Source organism: Phoenix dactylifera, chromosome 14 (assembly GCF_009389715.1).
Source record: "Phoenix dactylifera cultivar Barhee BC4 chromosome 14, palm_55x_up_171113_PBpolish2nd_filt_p, whole genome shotgun sequence".
Classification (NCBI taxonomy): Eukaryota; Viridiplantae; Streptophyta; class Magnoliopsida; order Arecales; family Arecaceae; genus Phoenix; species Phoenix dactylifera.
In genome coordinates this window covers 8,843,692-8,861,435 of record NC_052405.1, presented here as the reverse complement: position 1 = coordinate 8,861,435, position 17,744 = coordinate 8,843,692, and the positions used below count along the sequence as shown (strand labels likewise).

General features: G+C 37.5%; 1 protein-coding gene across 2 annotated transcripts; it reads left to right on the top strand.

The window, feature by feature from the left end:
* Positions 1-1,049: 1,049 nt before the first annotated feature.
* LOC103704811 (protein TIC 40, chloroplastic) lies at positions 1,050-17,185 on the top strand. 2 transcript variants are annotated; one of them, XM_008788263.3, is made up of 14 exons: positions 1,050-1,358; positions 3,430-3,547; positions 3,736-3,793; positions 3,897-3,914; positions 4,836-5,112; positions 6,216-6,298; positions 6,387-6,450; positions 7,863-7,941; positions 10,770-10,810; positions 10,968-11,013; positions 12,093-12,187; positions 15,061-15,164; positions 15,243-15,290; positions 16,723-17,185. In XM_008788263.3, exons 1-14 carry the CDS (start codon positions 1,142-1,144, stop codon positions 16,780-16,782), a joined length of 1,308 nt encoding a protein of 435 aa, XP_008786485.2. In that variant the 5' UTR covers positions 1,050-1,141; the 3' UTR covers positions 16,783-17,185. The 2 variants fall into 2 exon arrangements, with proteins under 2 accessions (XP_008786485.2, XP_008786486.2); XM_008788264.4 differs by lacking the exon at positions 1,050-1,358 and adding an exon at positions 2,948-3,151.
* Positions 17,186-17,744: the final 559 nt, after the last annotated feature.

Here is a 17,744-nt window from a genome sequence, read left to right as displayed (position 1 = left end):
CCAATGGGGCGGCCGATTGGGTGACTGCCTACGCGGCCAACCATTCGAGATATGCCCTTTGGTCGGAGAGGGGAATTGCCATTGGCACTCCGTGAGTTTTTGTATTTTGATCTTATTGGGTGTATTCATACACGCACTGTATGAAGTACCCGTTTTCAGCAAAAAAAAAAAAAAAAGACATTTAGTAGGATGATGGGGGACTTCGATGAAAAACTAGATATTTTGGTAAGCAAATATTTAAAACTTACATATATTTAAAATGTTTGATGCGGAGGAGAGGTAGATTGAATAATCTAATTACTAATCAAGATTTCAATTTCTTTTAGAAGGTGGAAGTTTAAAATTTTTAAGATTATATTATTATTTTCCCAATGGATACGACGTTGGGTTTTTAAAACTTTATTAATTAGCACTTTATTTGTTGTATAATCTCATTTTTTTTCATGTTTCTTTCCTAAGTCATGTTGATGTGGGATTTAAGTTGTTTTAATGTTGGATTTATGTAGTATTGGAGAATATAGATTTAATGCTGAATTTAAGTTGTCATGGTGTCGGATTCATTTGATGTATGAAAGTTGTTCTTTCGTGCTAACTATAATTGGGTCGGATCTATTATTAAATATTATGAATCTAAGACTAAACTTGCCTATAATTTTAAACATAAACATTTTCGCTAACTATACTTAGAATTATGTCATGTATATAGTATTTTCATATTTATGTATCAAAAAAAATATCTTCATTTTTGCTAACTATATTTAGTATTCCATCATGTACACCGATATTTCTATATTTTTAGCAGCTTTTTTAATAAATCCAATTGGGGAGGGAAGATAGAGGGATGATGTTATCATAAGTTGAAAGTTAAGGAAACAAATTAAAAAATTTAAAAGAGAGCAGGACTATGTGTAAAAGGATGAAAATATGATGGGTTAAAGTGTAATTTCATTTTAATGATTTAAAAATTAAGATGGCACGTACCACGTGAAATCAACGTGCGAGGGGTATTTGAGGAATAAAGCTTCCAATTTATCATCACCCGTCGACGTTTCGAAGTGTACTTCGTCTCCCCGCTCACCTTCTGAAAGGGGAGAAATCTTAGGGCTTTTTCAGAGAACCCTAAGGGTTAGGGTTTCAAGAAATGGAACATCTTGCCCTAATCTCCTCCAAATTCCCCATCCCCGTGGGCGCTCCCAATCCCTCCGAGATCACTAACAGGCGGCGGCCGCCTTATCCGTCTCTCCCCCTCCCCGCCGCCAGGGGAAGAGGAGGATCCGCCGGCACGAGGAGGCCCAGATTCGTCTCCTTCGCTCTCCAGCGTGGCATCGGCGGAGCATCGCAGAGAATTCCCAAAGATGGTAGTTTTTCTTTCTAATTCTCGGAGAATTTATGTTCTCTTTTTTCTCGATCTTGTGCTTTGCTTTATGAAACTATGTAAGGATATATTGAGATGATTCATATCGATTATGGCTAAGAATCTTCTAGTTCCTGTTGAAACTGGATATCACTTTCTGCTGATGAGTTTATTATTAAAATTTCGATCTTTACCAACCAAAAATAAAAAAAAGAAACCTTTAATCAAGATTCTAACATGCTATATTATTGAACTCTGTGTCTATTTGAGATAAAAAAATTTACAAGGATTAGGAGTTTTAAGAAGATGAACAATGACATGCAAGGTAAAAGTATTCAAGAATACGAACTTCTGAAAGAGGGGAGGTTATAAAGGGAATGCTTTTTTCTTGCTCTTGGTGATTTGTGATGATATCTTGAGAGTCAAAGAATTCTTTGAGTGTATAGTGATATTGATAGTGATACAGGGAATAAAGCAAAGTTTTGGTTTGACATGTGTTGAAGTGGATTGTATTTAAGGGTCTTATGTCCTATGCTTTTAATAATATGAATTGATTAAGAGACATAATTGATGTAAAAGGATTGGTGGTGTGCTATAGGATAGAGTCTTGTCGGTGAAAAATTGGGTGATGCAGAGGATCTCGACCATGATTTCCATGGTCAAAATAGAAGTTTGGCATGGTGACTAGGTGGTTGACATGGGGGCGCTGAAGGGGTTCTGTAGTTAGTCTCTGTATTTGCTCTGTACATTTCAAATGCGTTACACGTTGAAAATGCTGGGAATTTACTGGCCATTTTGAGGAGGAAGATAGTCTGTTTTTCTTCTTCATTGTAGTTTTGATAGAGGAGCCTTGACATGCTGCAGTGAAACAGAAGTGTGACTTTGACCTAAATCAGGTTGGACTCTAGAATCAAGAATTCATGATTAATCATATATCATACTACCTGGTGTGAAACATGGATGGAAAGAAATCACATCATCTCCAGGAATGTTATCCTGATTGGGAGTCCATAGAGATGCATAATTTATTCAAACTGTTATCAAGCTGGAGGTACAAATTTAGTGCTGGGATTGCAAATTTGTTGAATGTGCCCCGCAGTGAGCTGGTTCAAGGAAAGATAGGAGGTAGAGTTCTTCTTTTCCTTCTATTTTTTTCTTCTTCTTAAGTACCATTTTACTGTATGATATTGATGATAATTGGTGCATCTTATTTCACACTTGCTTTCTAGCAAAATTTTACTGCTGGTGTTCTTTTTCATCCTAGTGCCCACTGGTGAGAGGTAAATCATTGATCTAAACATTGGTATTCATGGAGCATTTCCTGCATTTATCACAATATATTTGTGTTATGTGAATGAAACACTTCTAGCGTCATGAGCAAGAGCAACCCTAGCAAGGTTGGGGTTGGACCAGAAGGAGCATTTGATCTGTGTTGACTTTTGTAGAACCAACTTAAAAGGTTTTCTTTATTTTTTCAGATATCTGAATTATAGGCTTGGTTCATATCTGAGGTTCTACTGAATATATATTTTGACCATAGCTCTTACTCTGCATATACTAGTGCCTTGCTTACAAAAAGAAATTTTCTAGCAGGTGAGCACCCCTTATGCAGTACACCAATTTTGTCCTCCTCTTACACTCCTTTGCTCAGGACTAGTTTTGCAGAAGAAAATAATCACTAACTTTCGAGGCTTCACAATAGAAGTTTATCTGGAAATATAAGATACTGGTCAACTGAATGAAGTTGTGTGCCACTGTGATGGAAAAAGTCCCTTCAATAATTCAATATTTTAAAAGGTAATACAGGTCTTGTTCTTCTTTGTGACAAGTCTTGAAGGTGGATAAGAAGCGTTCAGTTATTAGATGATATTTTTTTCAAAAAATAGTTTTCGATGCATTTTTTTTGTATTTTAGTCTTCAATTTGTTATCTATTTTTTTCTTTAATATTGATTTGAATGATTGTCATTATCTCTTGCCTTTATCATGTGCAATCTAGCATCAGCTGTTTGTTCTTGTCTAGCTTCTACTTTGATTTTGTTTTTTACGCCTCAGCAACTTTTCTTTTTGTATTCAGTTGTGGAAAAGATGGGCATGCAAGGTTTTGCAAGCATTTCATCTTCAAGTAGCAGTCAGACGACAACAAGTAGTGGCACACCTCATTTGCCAGTGCCACCACCATCAACATCAAACATGTAAAGCTTGTGTTCGTTTTCTGGCGTTAAATGCTGTATGAAGTTACTTTATAGAAAAAAATAATCATTGCTTATTTGACGACCATAATAGTTGGAAGTTTTTATTTCTGTCTGGAATAAATATTTCCAGCAGGTTTCACATTTCTTTTTATTTTTTATATTTTTTTTTCCAATCATGAACTTTGCAGAGGTTCGCCACTTTTTTGGATTGGGGTTGGAGTTGGGCTCTCTGCATTGTTCTCAGTGGTGAGATGCCTCAAGTCATCCTGGATTTATTAGTTTCTTAAATCTTATAATGGGCTTTTCCTAATTAAGTTCTTAACAAATAACAATATGGCTGACATGTCAGGTGGCGACAAGGTTAAAGGTGAGAGTTCTGTTCTTGTAACTCCTTTTCAGAAGGTATGACTTAAGCTTAAGATGCTGTTGCTGATGGCAGAAGTGCTTTTAGAGTATGAGATACATTAGTAGATTAGGCCAATGAGGTACTTCTGTCAACATGATCTTCCTTAAAATCCTTTGCTCACAGTTTCTCTTGTGCTAATGGTGTTTCCCTTTGTACTATCTGGACAAGCCTGAGATCATGATTTTTAGAAGTCTCTTGTAGAAAGAACATGGATGGCATGACATGCTAATTGTGTTTCCCTTTGTAGTGTTCAGACAAGCCTGAAATCATGCTTCTAAGGAGTCATGGCTAACAAGACATACTAAGACAAGAACATGATCTGGTGCTTTTCAATAATAGATTTGATTTCCCTCCTTTTGACGACTACCTCTAACAGATGATTTGATGAGCCATTTGAATTAGGAACTGCAGTTACCTTGAATTCTGCCATAATAAATACACTGACAAACATCTAAAGATCTAACATCCTTTCCCTGTTCCTATCATTGTGGATTTTTCTTTCAATATTCTTTCATTATGCTTTCTGTTTCATCAGATCTATCAAAATCTCTGATCTACTTATAAATTTTTGCATCTGTTTTCTATGAGATACTTCCTACCCATGATCCTATGTCTTTTATGCATGCATGCATGCACGTATGTATGTATGTACCTATTTTTTCTCATGTTCCTGCACACTCTTTATGTCTGCTATGTAAATCTAAGGATTATCTTCCATTCCAGTATTTATCTATTTTCTCATGCTTGATATATTTATCTAGAGATTTGGCTAGTGTCTAGCATAGCCTGTATGGGCATTAGCTTAGCATTACTAACAAGCTTTGACCACTTTCTTCATGTCTGTCTTTAACTTGATCCTCATGCTGTGGTGATTTCTTCCAGAGGTATGCAATGCAGCAAGCTTTCAACACAATGATGAATCAAGCAGCACAGCAAACTGGCCAATCCAACAATGCGGCCTTTTCACCAGGCTCACCATTTCCATTTCCATTTCCTGCTGCACCAGCCTCAGGGCCAGCCACTTCATCACCGTCACCAGCAACACATGTTGCTTCTCAACCAGTTGTTACTGTAGACGTCCCTGCTAGTAAAGTGGAAACAACACCACCCAGTGAAGTTGGAAATGCAATTGAAACAAAGGAGGAACCAAAGAAATATGGTATGTGCTGTACTTACCTTTATGGTGTAAATTTATCATAAACCAGCATGTTTTCCTTGTTTGGGTGATTAAATTCTTCTCTTGGTTGAGGGAGAACTGTGGACACCTTTTGATTATATTGATGGTCCAAGCCAACCCTTGATTAATGGATCCAAACTATTTATGAGAGTCTCTCTCTTGATTTCTTCTCTTGATCAAGGGAATGCTTAAAATATTTTTACAGGAATGCTGAAAATATTTTTATATTATAACTTTAAACCTCTATCCTTTCTTAATAAAGAGAGTCCATTTTAAAAAAATTAAGAGGCTCTTCAAATTTTCTATTCTCTTGATTTAGGAACCTGGATCCTTTGGTTCGGGAAAAGCTGCTTCACGCTCTTGCCTCGGTTGCTTCGCAAGCTTGCTTGTCGGCTTGCTTTGCTCCTTGTTTAATCAGAAGATGAGTCCATACCTATATGCACATTGATTAGTGGTGATTTATACTCTTATCATGATTTCTTGACATCTTGATTAAAGGAAAATATGGACCCCTCTTGATCCAACTGACGGTAAATGATACAATTTTTGGGACATTATGTCCCATAATTGTCATTTCTTTTGATTAACATAACTCCATGGACCTCTCTGAATCTAGAACATAGACCCACCATTTATTCACCCTAGTTGAGGAGAATCTCCAGACATCTCTGTTAGACTTTCCTGTGATTCATGTTCTTCTCCAAGGTAATATATCAAGAATTGCTTGTGATCAAAACTTGGGTCCTACGATATTAAATAAGTAATTAAAGACAATATTATATCAAATCGGTCTTAGGTTTTAAAGTGAGTCACGCTCATTAAAGCTCTCCTGGAAAAAGTTTACTATATATTGCTCTTCAGGAAGAATTACCTTTGTTGCCACTAGCCTTCTCTTATGTTTATTTTGCGAAATCCTTTTGCAAATTAACTGTGACATGCATGAAAAAGTCCTTTTGCAAATGGTTATAATTTGTATATTCAAGTACTTGCTCCTGTGATAAAGAAGGTTGGGCATTTGTCTAAGGGTAATATGTTATTTTCCATTTGAGTCTTCCATTTATTGTTATGTGTGCAACTTTATGCAGCTTTTGTAGACGTTTCTCCAGAAGAAATTTTGCAAAAAGAATCTACAGAAGCAAGTGCAGAGAACCTTTACTCTGAGAAGGAAGTAAGTCATGATAATACTCATGATAATATACTCGAAATAGTGATCTATACATCAATGTTAGCTAAATTATTGTTCTGTGGATCCGAAGGTTTCACCTAATGGAGCTGCTATCAACCAAGATAAAAGTGCTTCCAGTGAGCAATCTCAGTCTGGTAAGTCGCTAGGCCATTATTTCATGCCGGCATTTCACATTTAGAGAAAAAATGTCAAGTCATATAGATTCATCCACACTTTCTACACTGTTGTTAGGGAACTTGTTTTCCTATTTATTAATGGAATTATATGTGAATTTTATTTTTATCGAGTTGTCAGTCGATTTCCTTTTGCAGTTTATTCATATTTAAAAGATTATGACTCGTCTGCTCCTTCTGCAATTTATTTATATTTAAAAGATTATGACCACCTGGAGTTTGCTTTGAATTACATAAAGTGAAAGTATTTTGTCCCATAACAATGGTACCTATGGATTCAAAAACCATCGGAATGAGATCGTATGACTAGTACCATATTGTTCTGATGTGAAATCAATACCAATATTGATGTCGGCATATGCCAAAACACTGTGTATCGGTACGTATCAGCCATATGGGTATGTAACATTGTGTACCTAGCAAGGCTTGCAATCTCGATGTCTGGTACTCTACCAATACATTAGTGGTTCAACATAGTATGGTTGGTACGGTATGCACCTCATATTGAGATAGCTCTCGGTTTCTTTTCTCTCACTTTTTATGATGGTACTGTCTGAAATCGGATGGTAAGGGTTGGTACGGTATATTAGGCACTCGAGTTTCGAACGGTAACGGCAGTATGGGGGTGGTTCTGCTCAATTCTGACCAATATGGATTGGTTTCAAATCTCGGTATCGTACTAATATCATAGTTTGACGTACTGGTCCGAACCGGGCAGTATGGGATGTACCATACCGTACCAGTTCGGTGTCGGTACATGGTATGGGAGGCGTACCGACATTTAGCATATGCCGAAAATATTCCGTATCATACTTTATCAACAGAGTGCTAGTGCGGCACCAGTACAGGATCCGGTACTGAGACGACAAATCTTGACTGGTATCGCACTAGGTACAATACAGTTGGTACAGTCAGTATGACAGACCTTGCTTAAAGAGTTTTTTATTTTTTGGAGTTGCCAGTTTTGATAGGTACTGCACTGATGTGCTGTATCATCCCGATGGAAAAATGGTATGGAGTTCAATACTAGTATTTAAAACCTTGGTGGCGGCAATTTAGTGCTATGGAGTTAATTTTGAATTCTGGATTTCGCAATGAACTAATGATCCAATGGCATGCATTATTCATTATTTTTCATCCCATGCTACCCTTAAGTAGGCTGCACAGTGTTATCACCTTTTCTCTTTTTCATTCCGCTGTAATTTTTCACAAGCATTGGTACCTCAATAAAAAACTCAGGCATCCAATATGCGTATTTCTTATGTTATAACACGTAATGACTTTATTATTTATTCAAAATTTTTGAACAGTTTTCAAGTTTTACTTTGCTGTTGTCATAGTCTGAAGGTGATCCTGTTTACTTCCTTGTATAGATATATCGGCATCTGGCTTATCAGTTGAAGCGCTGGAAAAAATGATGGAAGATCCAACTGTGCAGAAGATGGTTTACCCGTAAGCTTATCACTGATTAAGTTTATCAGTAAAAAGATTTTCCCTATCTGATCAGGCATGTACCTATATCTTGAGATTGATAACTGATTGTCAATGTTTTCTATCACAAAGTAATCTACTGCTCTTACTTTTGCCTCTACATCGATTTCGGAAATATAGCTTACTGTTGTGATGGTGGAAGTATATGGCTTGGCCTTCATCTATATAAATCCATGTTTTGGAAGGTATTTTGAAGGACATGATGGTATAATGCATATCCATTCTGAACAAGTTGAAACCCTGCAAAACAGGTTTGCTTCCCTTAATTTAGTCCAATGTTTAGAAAGTAGGTCACTTTGGAGTTCTAGTTAATAAAGGAATATCCTTGTTTTCCAGATTTAAAACCAGGTACATTTAAAAATGTGCTATGAGATCAAATTTCTTATTATGGATGGAATGGTAGATTTGATAAGATATGTAATGTAGACATTACTGCTAATTAAAAAAACTAAGGTGGTGGAACTTTATTGATTAGAAAGTACTGTAGAGACCACTATTTGATGACATGACAGCAATATGATAAGATGAATTGGTAATCCTAGAAAACCAGATGACCTAAAAATGAGGAAGCACATGTATGAATGCTGTTGAAGTTTGAAGAAATATTCAGTTTGGATAAGACTGTCATCCACTTCACAATGCCACCCTTGTCTATAATGAAGGTTTAGTTACCCTTTATTTTGGAAAGCACTGCAAGACTGTCTTGTATTATTACCAGCTAACCAGTGTTGACTTTTGGCAAATCTGTTAGTGTATGTATGTATGTATTTAGTATGTACATATGTACATATGCATGTATCTATGTGAAGTATGTACTGTATGTATATAGGTATGTAATATTATATATATATATATATATATATGTATGTATGTACGTACGTATGTACGCACGTCTGTACGTACATATGTATGTCTGTACGCAAATGGCTGGATGGTGCATTATTCTTCGCTGACTGTTAGCCAGATTGTGCTTGAATAGCCATGTTATTTGACTGGAAAGTCGTACAGGATGAATGTGCGGATACTTGTCTTCACAATTGTACAAAGATCTTAACATCTACAAAAGAAGCATCTAGTCGAAGTGTATTGTGGTGATGAAAATCACTTTAGAGCTCCCATGATATTATAAAGTAGACCGGAAGAAAATGAGAATTTCAAAGGATCCATGAAAAGAAATTCTTCAGCTCCTCTGAGCTCTGCTTTTCCAGTTTTAAAGAGTTGGTGTCAAACTATGCAAGCAGAGGTTTGGCTGGTGGATCTATAGGATAAAAGTGGAGCGCTACGTTTTATGTTGGTTTTTTAGACTGAACACTTTAACAGTCTGCAAAAGGCCTCAAGAAGCCCCTCTTATATAGCCAACAAATAGTTGTGGCAGTTAAAAAAAGGGGGCATGAGTTAGGACCTCCTGTAGTGTGGTGCTGCCAGCTGACTGTTGGACCACTTTCCTACCTGGGCCATCTCTCCTAATAGATTCTTCTGATCACCAGGGGATGATATCATACACCTGTTCAAACTGAGACTTTCTGTCTGCTTGTTTCATAATTCATACCCTGTTGGATGAGGATCCAGCAACTTGGCATTACTTGGTGTGTGGATGAAGCCATTCATGGGGCGTGTTGGATCATTGTCCAATGAAGTACTAGATCAGCAAATTGACACACTTTTGGTCTACTCAACTGTATATACATTCTCCAAATCACTTGAATATGGGGGCCCACAACTTAACGTCATGTATATTATGTTGTTCCGAAATTTCTTTTAGAGGTATAATGTAGGGCTAAATTTGAACGCCTATACAAGATGCACACGTCGCAGATGCAGATGTGAACTTATTGACAGATATTCGATCTTCGATATGTACATAAATATGTATTTAGAAATATGATAAGTCTGGATTCCAGATTCCAGTGATTTTGATGTCTAACTTATAGATCCTTGTTGCCATGAGGCAAGAGGCTTTGGCATGTCATAGTAAAATGGATGTATTTTCTGGATGGTCTATTTGGTAAATCACAGTTTTCCTATTTGGGATCTTCATTTTAACTAGAGCTGCATTTGGACCAGCTTTGCACCTACTGGAGCATTCTACAAGCCTGTCCGACTTTCATAAATTTCATTATATCGTCAACCTAAGCCCACCCAGGCCTGTTTTCTGCTTAAGAAATAGTTTATGTCTAGCTGAAGTTCTCTTGCAGCTGAATCTAGGGGATCACAACCTTTTGTGCATTTCAATCAAATGGCTTGGATGAGACAGAAGCGCATTGGGTCTTTTACCTTGGGCTATGCATCTTGGATAGACGGGGGTCTGACAAGTCAGCAATTTCAAGTCCAACCATTGCCTCTTTTTTTCCTGAACAGGAGTATAAATTATTTGCCCAGTCCTAAATGCAACCATGCCCATTCTGTCTGGGATCAGTTTTGGCTTAGTTGTCATCAGACAAAAGGAGCCAATCTGCAGTCCTTCCATCAGCTAGTAATATCTGTTAGTATGTTTTTAAAATAAATTCTTAAAACATTAGCTCTGCAAAATATCTTTTCATTTCACTACTTAGTCCTATAATTTTCTCCCCTGTTGACCACTTTACCACTGTCACATGTCAAATTGTCTTTATAATAGGCTGTGGTATATTCTGCTTGTGCAGTGCACTCTGCAGACCTAAGTTCAGCATGTAGACTTTCCTATTTTTAATTTTGCATGTTACTTTGTCTTCCTTTTTGCTTTGCTATTCTTTTTAGATATCACCAAATCATTCCTTTTCCTCAACTTTCAATTTGTATATTTGTTGCAGCTATCTACCTGAGGAGATGAGGAACCCGACTGCTTTCAAGAGTATGCTGCTAAATAGATCTTCTTGCAATTATAAGCATAGCTTTCCTTAGTGCCCCTTTTTATTTGGTTTCTTATAAGGTTTTTATTCTTCAACATAATAATGTTGGTTTTCATTAAACGTCTAATAGTTATTTCTGTACTGTGTATTATTTTCCAGTGATGCTACAAAATCCTCAATACCGCCAGCAGCTGCAAGATATGCTGTAATTGCTTCATTCATTCTCTTTACTGGATTCCATATACATGGATTTTTTGGTTAAGGCTAGTGCATACTTTAGTATTAATATGCTTTTCAGTGATCTCAAACATTATTTCTTAATATGGCCATGTTCTAAGTTCAATGCAAATCCACACTATTCAAAGACTTGTCACTATTGTATGTTTCAGTAATATGCTTCTTAGTGATCTCAAATTTTATTTCTTAATATGGTTGTCTTCTGGGTCCAAATTGCAAATCTACACTGTTCAAAGGAAACTTCAGTGAAAATCTATAATGGTTGATAAACTCCTGTATGCAGTTATGCTCATTGAATGCAGACCATGTCATGTACCCTATTGTTGTAATCCTGGTGGGTAGGGTCATATAAATAGTGAAATATTTTGGATTTAGCTAAATTTGGAATGTGACACCTCTGTTGGTCGATGTATATGTGAAAACTTGGCAGCTCCTAGTAGTGAAAACCAAAACCTTCATATTTGATATCTCTTGTACAAACAATTGCATCTATATTTTGTCACAAGCCTGTGAGTTAATTATTTCTGCTTACTCTATCTCAACTCCGTGTATTGTTATAAGGGTAATAGTTGATGTTGATCCTGCTGTAATTAATTTAAAAAAGATTTGTCACATGCAATTTGTGTTAATATTCTTAGCATCAAAGGAAACTTTAGGGCTTGTGTGTGTGTGTGTGTGTTGTCTGTCGTGTGTGTCTGTATCTGAGTGTGCATGCATGCATGCGTTTGTCTAATTATTGGATATGCATTGCCCTATAAATGTGTGTTTGTGTGTGTGTGTGTGTGCATCCATATGTGTGTAAATATGTAAATATGCATGTAGACATGAACTATGAAAAGAGGAATTTATAGAGTAATAATTGGTCAATGATGATGCAAGCAAGGCAGCTTTTCCTTCAACAAGTACAGATGATGAATTAACCTTTGAAATTTTATGTGTCCATAGATTCCATATTTGTGCTATACACCAGTAGTCTGCAGTTGGGAACTGCGGTTGCTTTATTCTGATAGTCTAATGGGTCAACAATTACTATCTTTCTATTTTCAGAAATAATATGGGTGGAAGTGGTGAATGGGACAGCCGCATGATGGAATCATTGAGAAATTTTAATCTTAGCAGCCCCGATGTCAAAAAACAATTTGGTGAGTCCCTGGAAAGTACTTCCGTAGTAATCTTTTTTGGTGATTGATTGTGTATAATACTGGAAGAGATGTCAAGTGTCTGAAACTCGATATATTTTCTTCTTTTAGCCCTTCTTTAATTTCTTATGCACTCGCTTACCTTAATTATAACTACTCTTAAACAAATTAGTGTATGATCTGATTTGGTTAATATTGTTAAGATACTTCCTTTAAATGCCTCATATTGCTTCATTGCATTAAAATTCATCTAGTTATTGGTACCTAAAGAACAAAATGCATTCTTGATGCTGTATGGTCTATATTGTTAAACTGTTTTAAAAAGTAGGCTAGGTGGCCATCTAGGCACTCGCTTTAAGCGAGCTGGACCCCCAGGCTACCCATAGAAGTGTCCTTCCATGTGGTGGATGCCTGGGCATACGACTCCGCCTAAGGCTGTTTTGGAGTGAAGTGGGTGGGTTTTGATGCCCCCCACTAACCTGGTTGCTTGACCCAGACCTTTTGATCTTTTCACGTTACCCTTTCTCTCTCTTTGATTCACTGTCCCCCTTCCCATTTGACCCCTAAACCTTAAGTGGCCAAACGGCCCAAACCCTAGCAGAGTGCGGCTGTGCGGGTGTTTGGCGAGCAGCGGATGCCAAATGACAGCTGACGGTGCTTATTCCAGTTAAGTTTTTCTCTCTTCTCTTTTACTTTCTTTTATTCTCCTTCAATCTCTTTCTTCCCCTTTTGGATGGCGGGCGGTGGGATGGTGGTGGAAGCGCTGAGGCTATCGCTGGTAAGGGCTGCTGTGGGTGGTGGTGCTGACAGCAATTGTTGCTGCTGGTGGAGCCGTTGGCAGCTGCCTCCAACAGGTGCTTTACTGCCTGTGGTGCTGCCTGTAGCAACTGCCATTGCCGCCGGTGATGTCAGAAGTGATAAATGCAACAGCTGCTGCTGCGTCCAGTGGTGCTGCTTGCTGCTGCTTGGGGTACTGTCTCCAGTGGCTGCCACTGCCAGTGGTGCAGCCTTAACTTTGGGCGCTCGCCTAGGCGCATGCTTAATGCCTTCGTACTTGGCGGTTCCTAGCTGCCTGTCTTCTACCTACAGTCTTTTAAAACTTGGATCATTTATTTGCATCAATGTTCTATATCCTAAGGCACCTTCTCCTTTCACTCCAGTAGTCTAGGTGTAATGTTTCAATGATGGGGTGAAAGGATAGATAAGTTGGATGTTCATCCTGTCATACATGTATTTCTGCAACATTCTGAATGTTGCAAGTTTTCCAAGCTCAAACTTCATCAAGCTATTTGCGAGTGCATATTGTATTGTTTTCAAGTAGGCTCGTCCTTCCTGGTTTATGTGGAGCACTCAAGGGAAATTGCTTTGATAATACTCTGGGGTAAGCTAATCAAAAGTCAGTTCCTTTGTTTTTGACTTGCTGTAATAGTGGCATGTCAAAATCTGTTCTTCCACCCTAATTAAGCTATTGAGAAGACTCTCCTTTTAAGTGTTAGAAGATCTAGTAACAGATATCTTTGTCCTTAACCCCATTATAAAAAGAAATAGCATTAGGAGAAGGTTTAGAGAAAAAGGTAAACTAGTATGAGTTTCCTATTTTTTTATTCATATGCCTCACAGCTTATCAATACCTTGTCCATTTTTTTTAACTTTTTATTAACCTTAAAAGTTGTCTTGAGCTTTTACCCATAAATGTTGAGAAAAATATTTTAGTAGGAAATTGGAATTTTTTATGACAATGATACATAAGAACTAGACCCTTGTCCAAAACAAAATATGCTGTGAAATGCATGTGCTTTTGTAATGTGAAACATTACCCAATGTAACCATATAAAGACTATAAGGTAGGTTCATTACCCAAAACATATTCATTTAAAAAAGAGGGGCCTAGCATGGAACCTAAAGGCCAGTTGGCAGGATGAGGGAGTAGCTTATTTAATTGAGGGGCGTTAAATTCCATCTGTGGAATGGCAAAAATAAACAAGAATTACATGAAGGTAGCTATTCATGATACAAGGTATTTGCCATCAAAATGTCCAAAATGAGAGGTAGTTTTGAGTTCTGTTTGGCAGATAAGAGTGGTTATTCTTGATTGATGGTGACAAAATTCTATATAATGTTTGATTGATGATGAAAAAATTCTATATAATGGTTGTCATGATTTTCCAAGGCTATATTGTATAACTACAAACATGTATCTGTTTGTTCAGCTCCACCATTTAAACATAAGAAGGACTATTGGAAGAGCAGCCCACGATCATATAACTCTGTTGTAGACACTCTTAACTCTTGCAAAATGACTATATACACACAAACACATCATCATCATCATTGTTGTTGTTCAACCATTTCCCATTGCTGGCTATAAAGCAAAACTGTAAGCACAGAAAGCTCCATCAAATATGTAGCCAAACTTGAATTCACTAAAATTGTTCCCGTATCACCTGGTACAGTACATAAAACATTGGTCTAGTGAGGGGTTAAGGGTGGTAACTTTCAATATAGGGAGCTGTATGTATATCGAAAGCACAAAAAGCTGAAGAGCCAAATGAAATTTAAACCCATAAGTCAGTCTAGGTATATGCCATATTTTGTGCCATTGTTGCACATGCATGCAAAATAATGAAATTGAGACTCATAAATATAAGTATGAATCAAACAAATGATGATGAGATTTGTCAATTTGAGAAGATCAACAATATGCTTTGACAAAAAATTAGTATAAAGGCGGCCAATCCCTTTCCAACTGCATTCTTAGTGTAATTATTCAGGCATAAAACTAATGTATCCCTTGCAGAATATTGTAGTGATGGTTGATATTATTATCTGTTGTTGGTGCCTGCAGCTAACATGTGCTACCGATATATCCCTTGCAGATCAGATAGGACTCACTCCAGAAGAAGTTATATCTAAAATAATGGCAAATCCTGAAGTTGCAATGGCATTTCAAAATCCCAAAGTGCAAGCTGCTATCATGGATGTATGCTCCATAACACCTTCATGTTCTTGAACTGTATTATGTGTTCATGCATAGCTGACATATCCTTGCATTTTACAGTGCTCGCAGAACCCACTTAGCATTGCAAAATATCAAAATGACAAGGAGGTGAGTTTTGGTGTTATAATGTCTAGCGATAATCATGCATCTGTATTCATGACTCTCTTTATGGGTGAATATTTCATCGTATATATCATTTTATATTCCAGTGCACATTATATGTGGTGTTGCTATACTATTACTGTACTTGTTCAAGGAATGAAGTAAACATATTAATTCAAATGGACCTCTTGGATTGATTGAAGAGTCATTAAGTCTCAAGGGAACAGAAAGTTTATGTTAGATTTGTATATCCATATTTTTTAATAATTTCAGTCAAGTAGAGAAGTTTTCTGACATTGTGGTGTTACATTAGATAAGTCAATGCTATACTCCAGATGGCTGCATGCTAGAAGCATGTGCTATCTTCTGCTCCACTTCTTCGCCTGTGATTGGCTGCTATTCCCTCATGCATGGGCAGGTGGAAGCAAGGGCATGAGCAAATCGGTGGATCACACCCACCTGCTTGTCCAATGTCTGAAAAATAGAATCTGCTTGTTACATCTGTGGAAGATAAATCTTAAAGTGCTTAAATGTCCATTTTGCAGAAGATACATAAAGATAACTGCTTGATGAAAGAAATACCGTAAAATGTTATGAATTCAAGAGTCTTGAAAGTGGGGAGAAGTGTGAAGAGGTGTTGATGGCTACTTGGAAGCTTGACTTTGTGGCTTTTATCTGTTAGTTTTTTTTTTCTTTTTTGCTCTCGTGGTACAAGGCTGAAGAATTCAAGATTGGATGCACTAAAAGGGGAATAGTAGGGTATACGGTGTTCTCATCTGATCCTATCAGTGACTTGATTATTGTTCAAAACATGGTTTTGCAAAAATGTGAATGGGCTGGTACATATCCTTGCGAGGGTAGAAAATCTAGTGAAGAGAGTCTTTACAGTGCCCGAAAAAGTGGTTATTTTGGATGGTCATGAATGCAGTGTTACTTCCCAAGTCGTTGAGATCCTAGAAAGTTTGGACACCTGGTATAAGCCCATTCTTTTGAAGAGAATAGCTCTTTATAGGGCCTGAAAATGTGGTCATTTTGGATGGTTAGGAACGCAATATGCATAGTCCAGATGACTTACAAGTTTTACAATCACAGAAAAAGGCTTGGTTTGTGCTCAGGGCAAGTTCTTGATGAGGTTTGTTATAACCCAAATGTGTCACCCTAGACATTGCCTGAGTGTGAAATTTCATGTTAATCTGACTTATCAGTGTGTCACTAAAGGCAATATAATCACCTATGTAATTTGTAGAAATTGCATGCATGCATGTGTAAATCACCATTTCTATATCAATAGCGATCTCATCATGTATGGATTGTCAGTTTTATTCCTGCTCTCCTTCAAAATGTACTTTTTTTCTTTTTTTTTATTAGGATTTTCCCAATCTAAGCCGCACAGTTCACTGCAGTAATCTAATGTCCCCAGTATGGATTTTATTCTCAGGTTATGGATGTATTCATGAAGATATCAGAACTCTTCCCTGGAGCGACAGGTTACCCCTGACTTCACACGGTCAGATTCACAATTTTGATGTTACCATCCACCATGTAGCTGGCACTGAATGATGAAATCTGATTGAGCTTTGCATCACCATTTTAAGACCCTGAGGTGCGGTGCCTGGATGATCCAATATTACTGCAGCAGAACTCTGCCATGTTATATTTGTAGGATGATAGGTCCCACTTAAGTTTTCTTCAGAGTTGGATGGTTGATACTGAGAAAAAGGTGTTAGCTGCGTTGGCTATTATACGATAGTAAGCTTCTTTTGCCGTTGAATCAAAGAAATATGAAATGATTGAGGTACCTGCAACACTATCTGCTGGCCTTTTTTCTCTTCATTATGAAGAGAGTCAAAATTTTCAATAAGATGGGTGCGGTTTTTGCCATGCCTTGGAGATTTTTTTTTTAATATATTTGTCAACTCGCTGCTAATGGTGGTGAAAGGAAGGCCGGCGTGGTTTGCCGAAACCTGCTTTCTTCGGTCTTTACAGACACGATTGGAGATGTTCTCATCACAATCCGATAATAAAGTTGTAGGATTGGATCGAATCGGTTCTTGCTAACTTGGAGAGGGGTTGCTTGAAGGGAAAAGTACATGAAATACTGATGGCATTTTACATAGAGAATCATCAATAGCTGGGGAGAGGAGTCAATTGAAGAAAAATATCAAAGACTTGAAAGAGACGAATGATCTGAAACAAGGATGAAGAAACAAGTGGGGTTATCACAAACTATTGGTGTTGAATAGTAGACCATCCTCATCTAGTCTCCTGTCACCATTTGGAATCAATGGTGGGCAATGATTAAGTTTCCTCCAGCGGGATCACGCAACGTTTCTTCCAGCAGGATCACGCAACGCAGGACGGGGACATCTGCTTTTGCCGCTAGGGGTCATTCTTAAAGGCCATTCCGGCGGCCACCGTCCCTCGGAAAGTCTCGTCTTTTGGTGCTAGAAGTACGTTTTC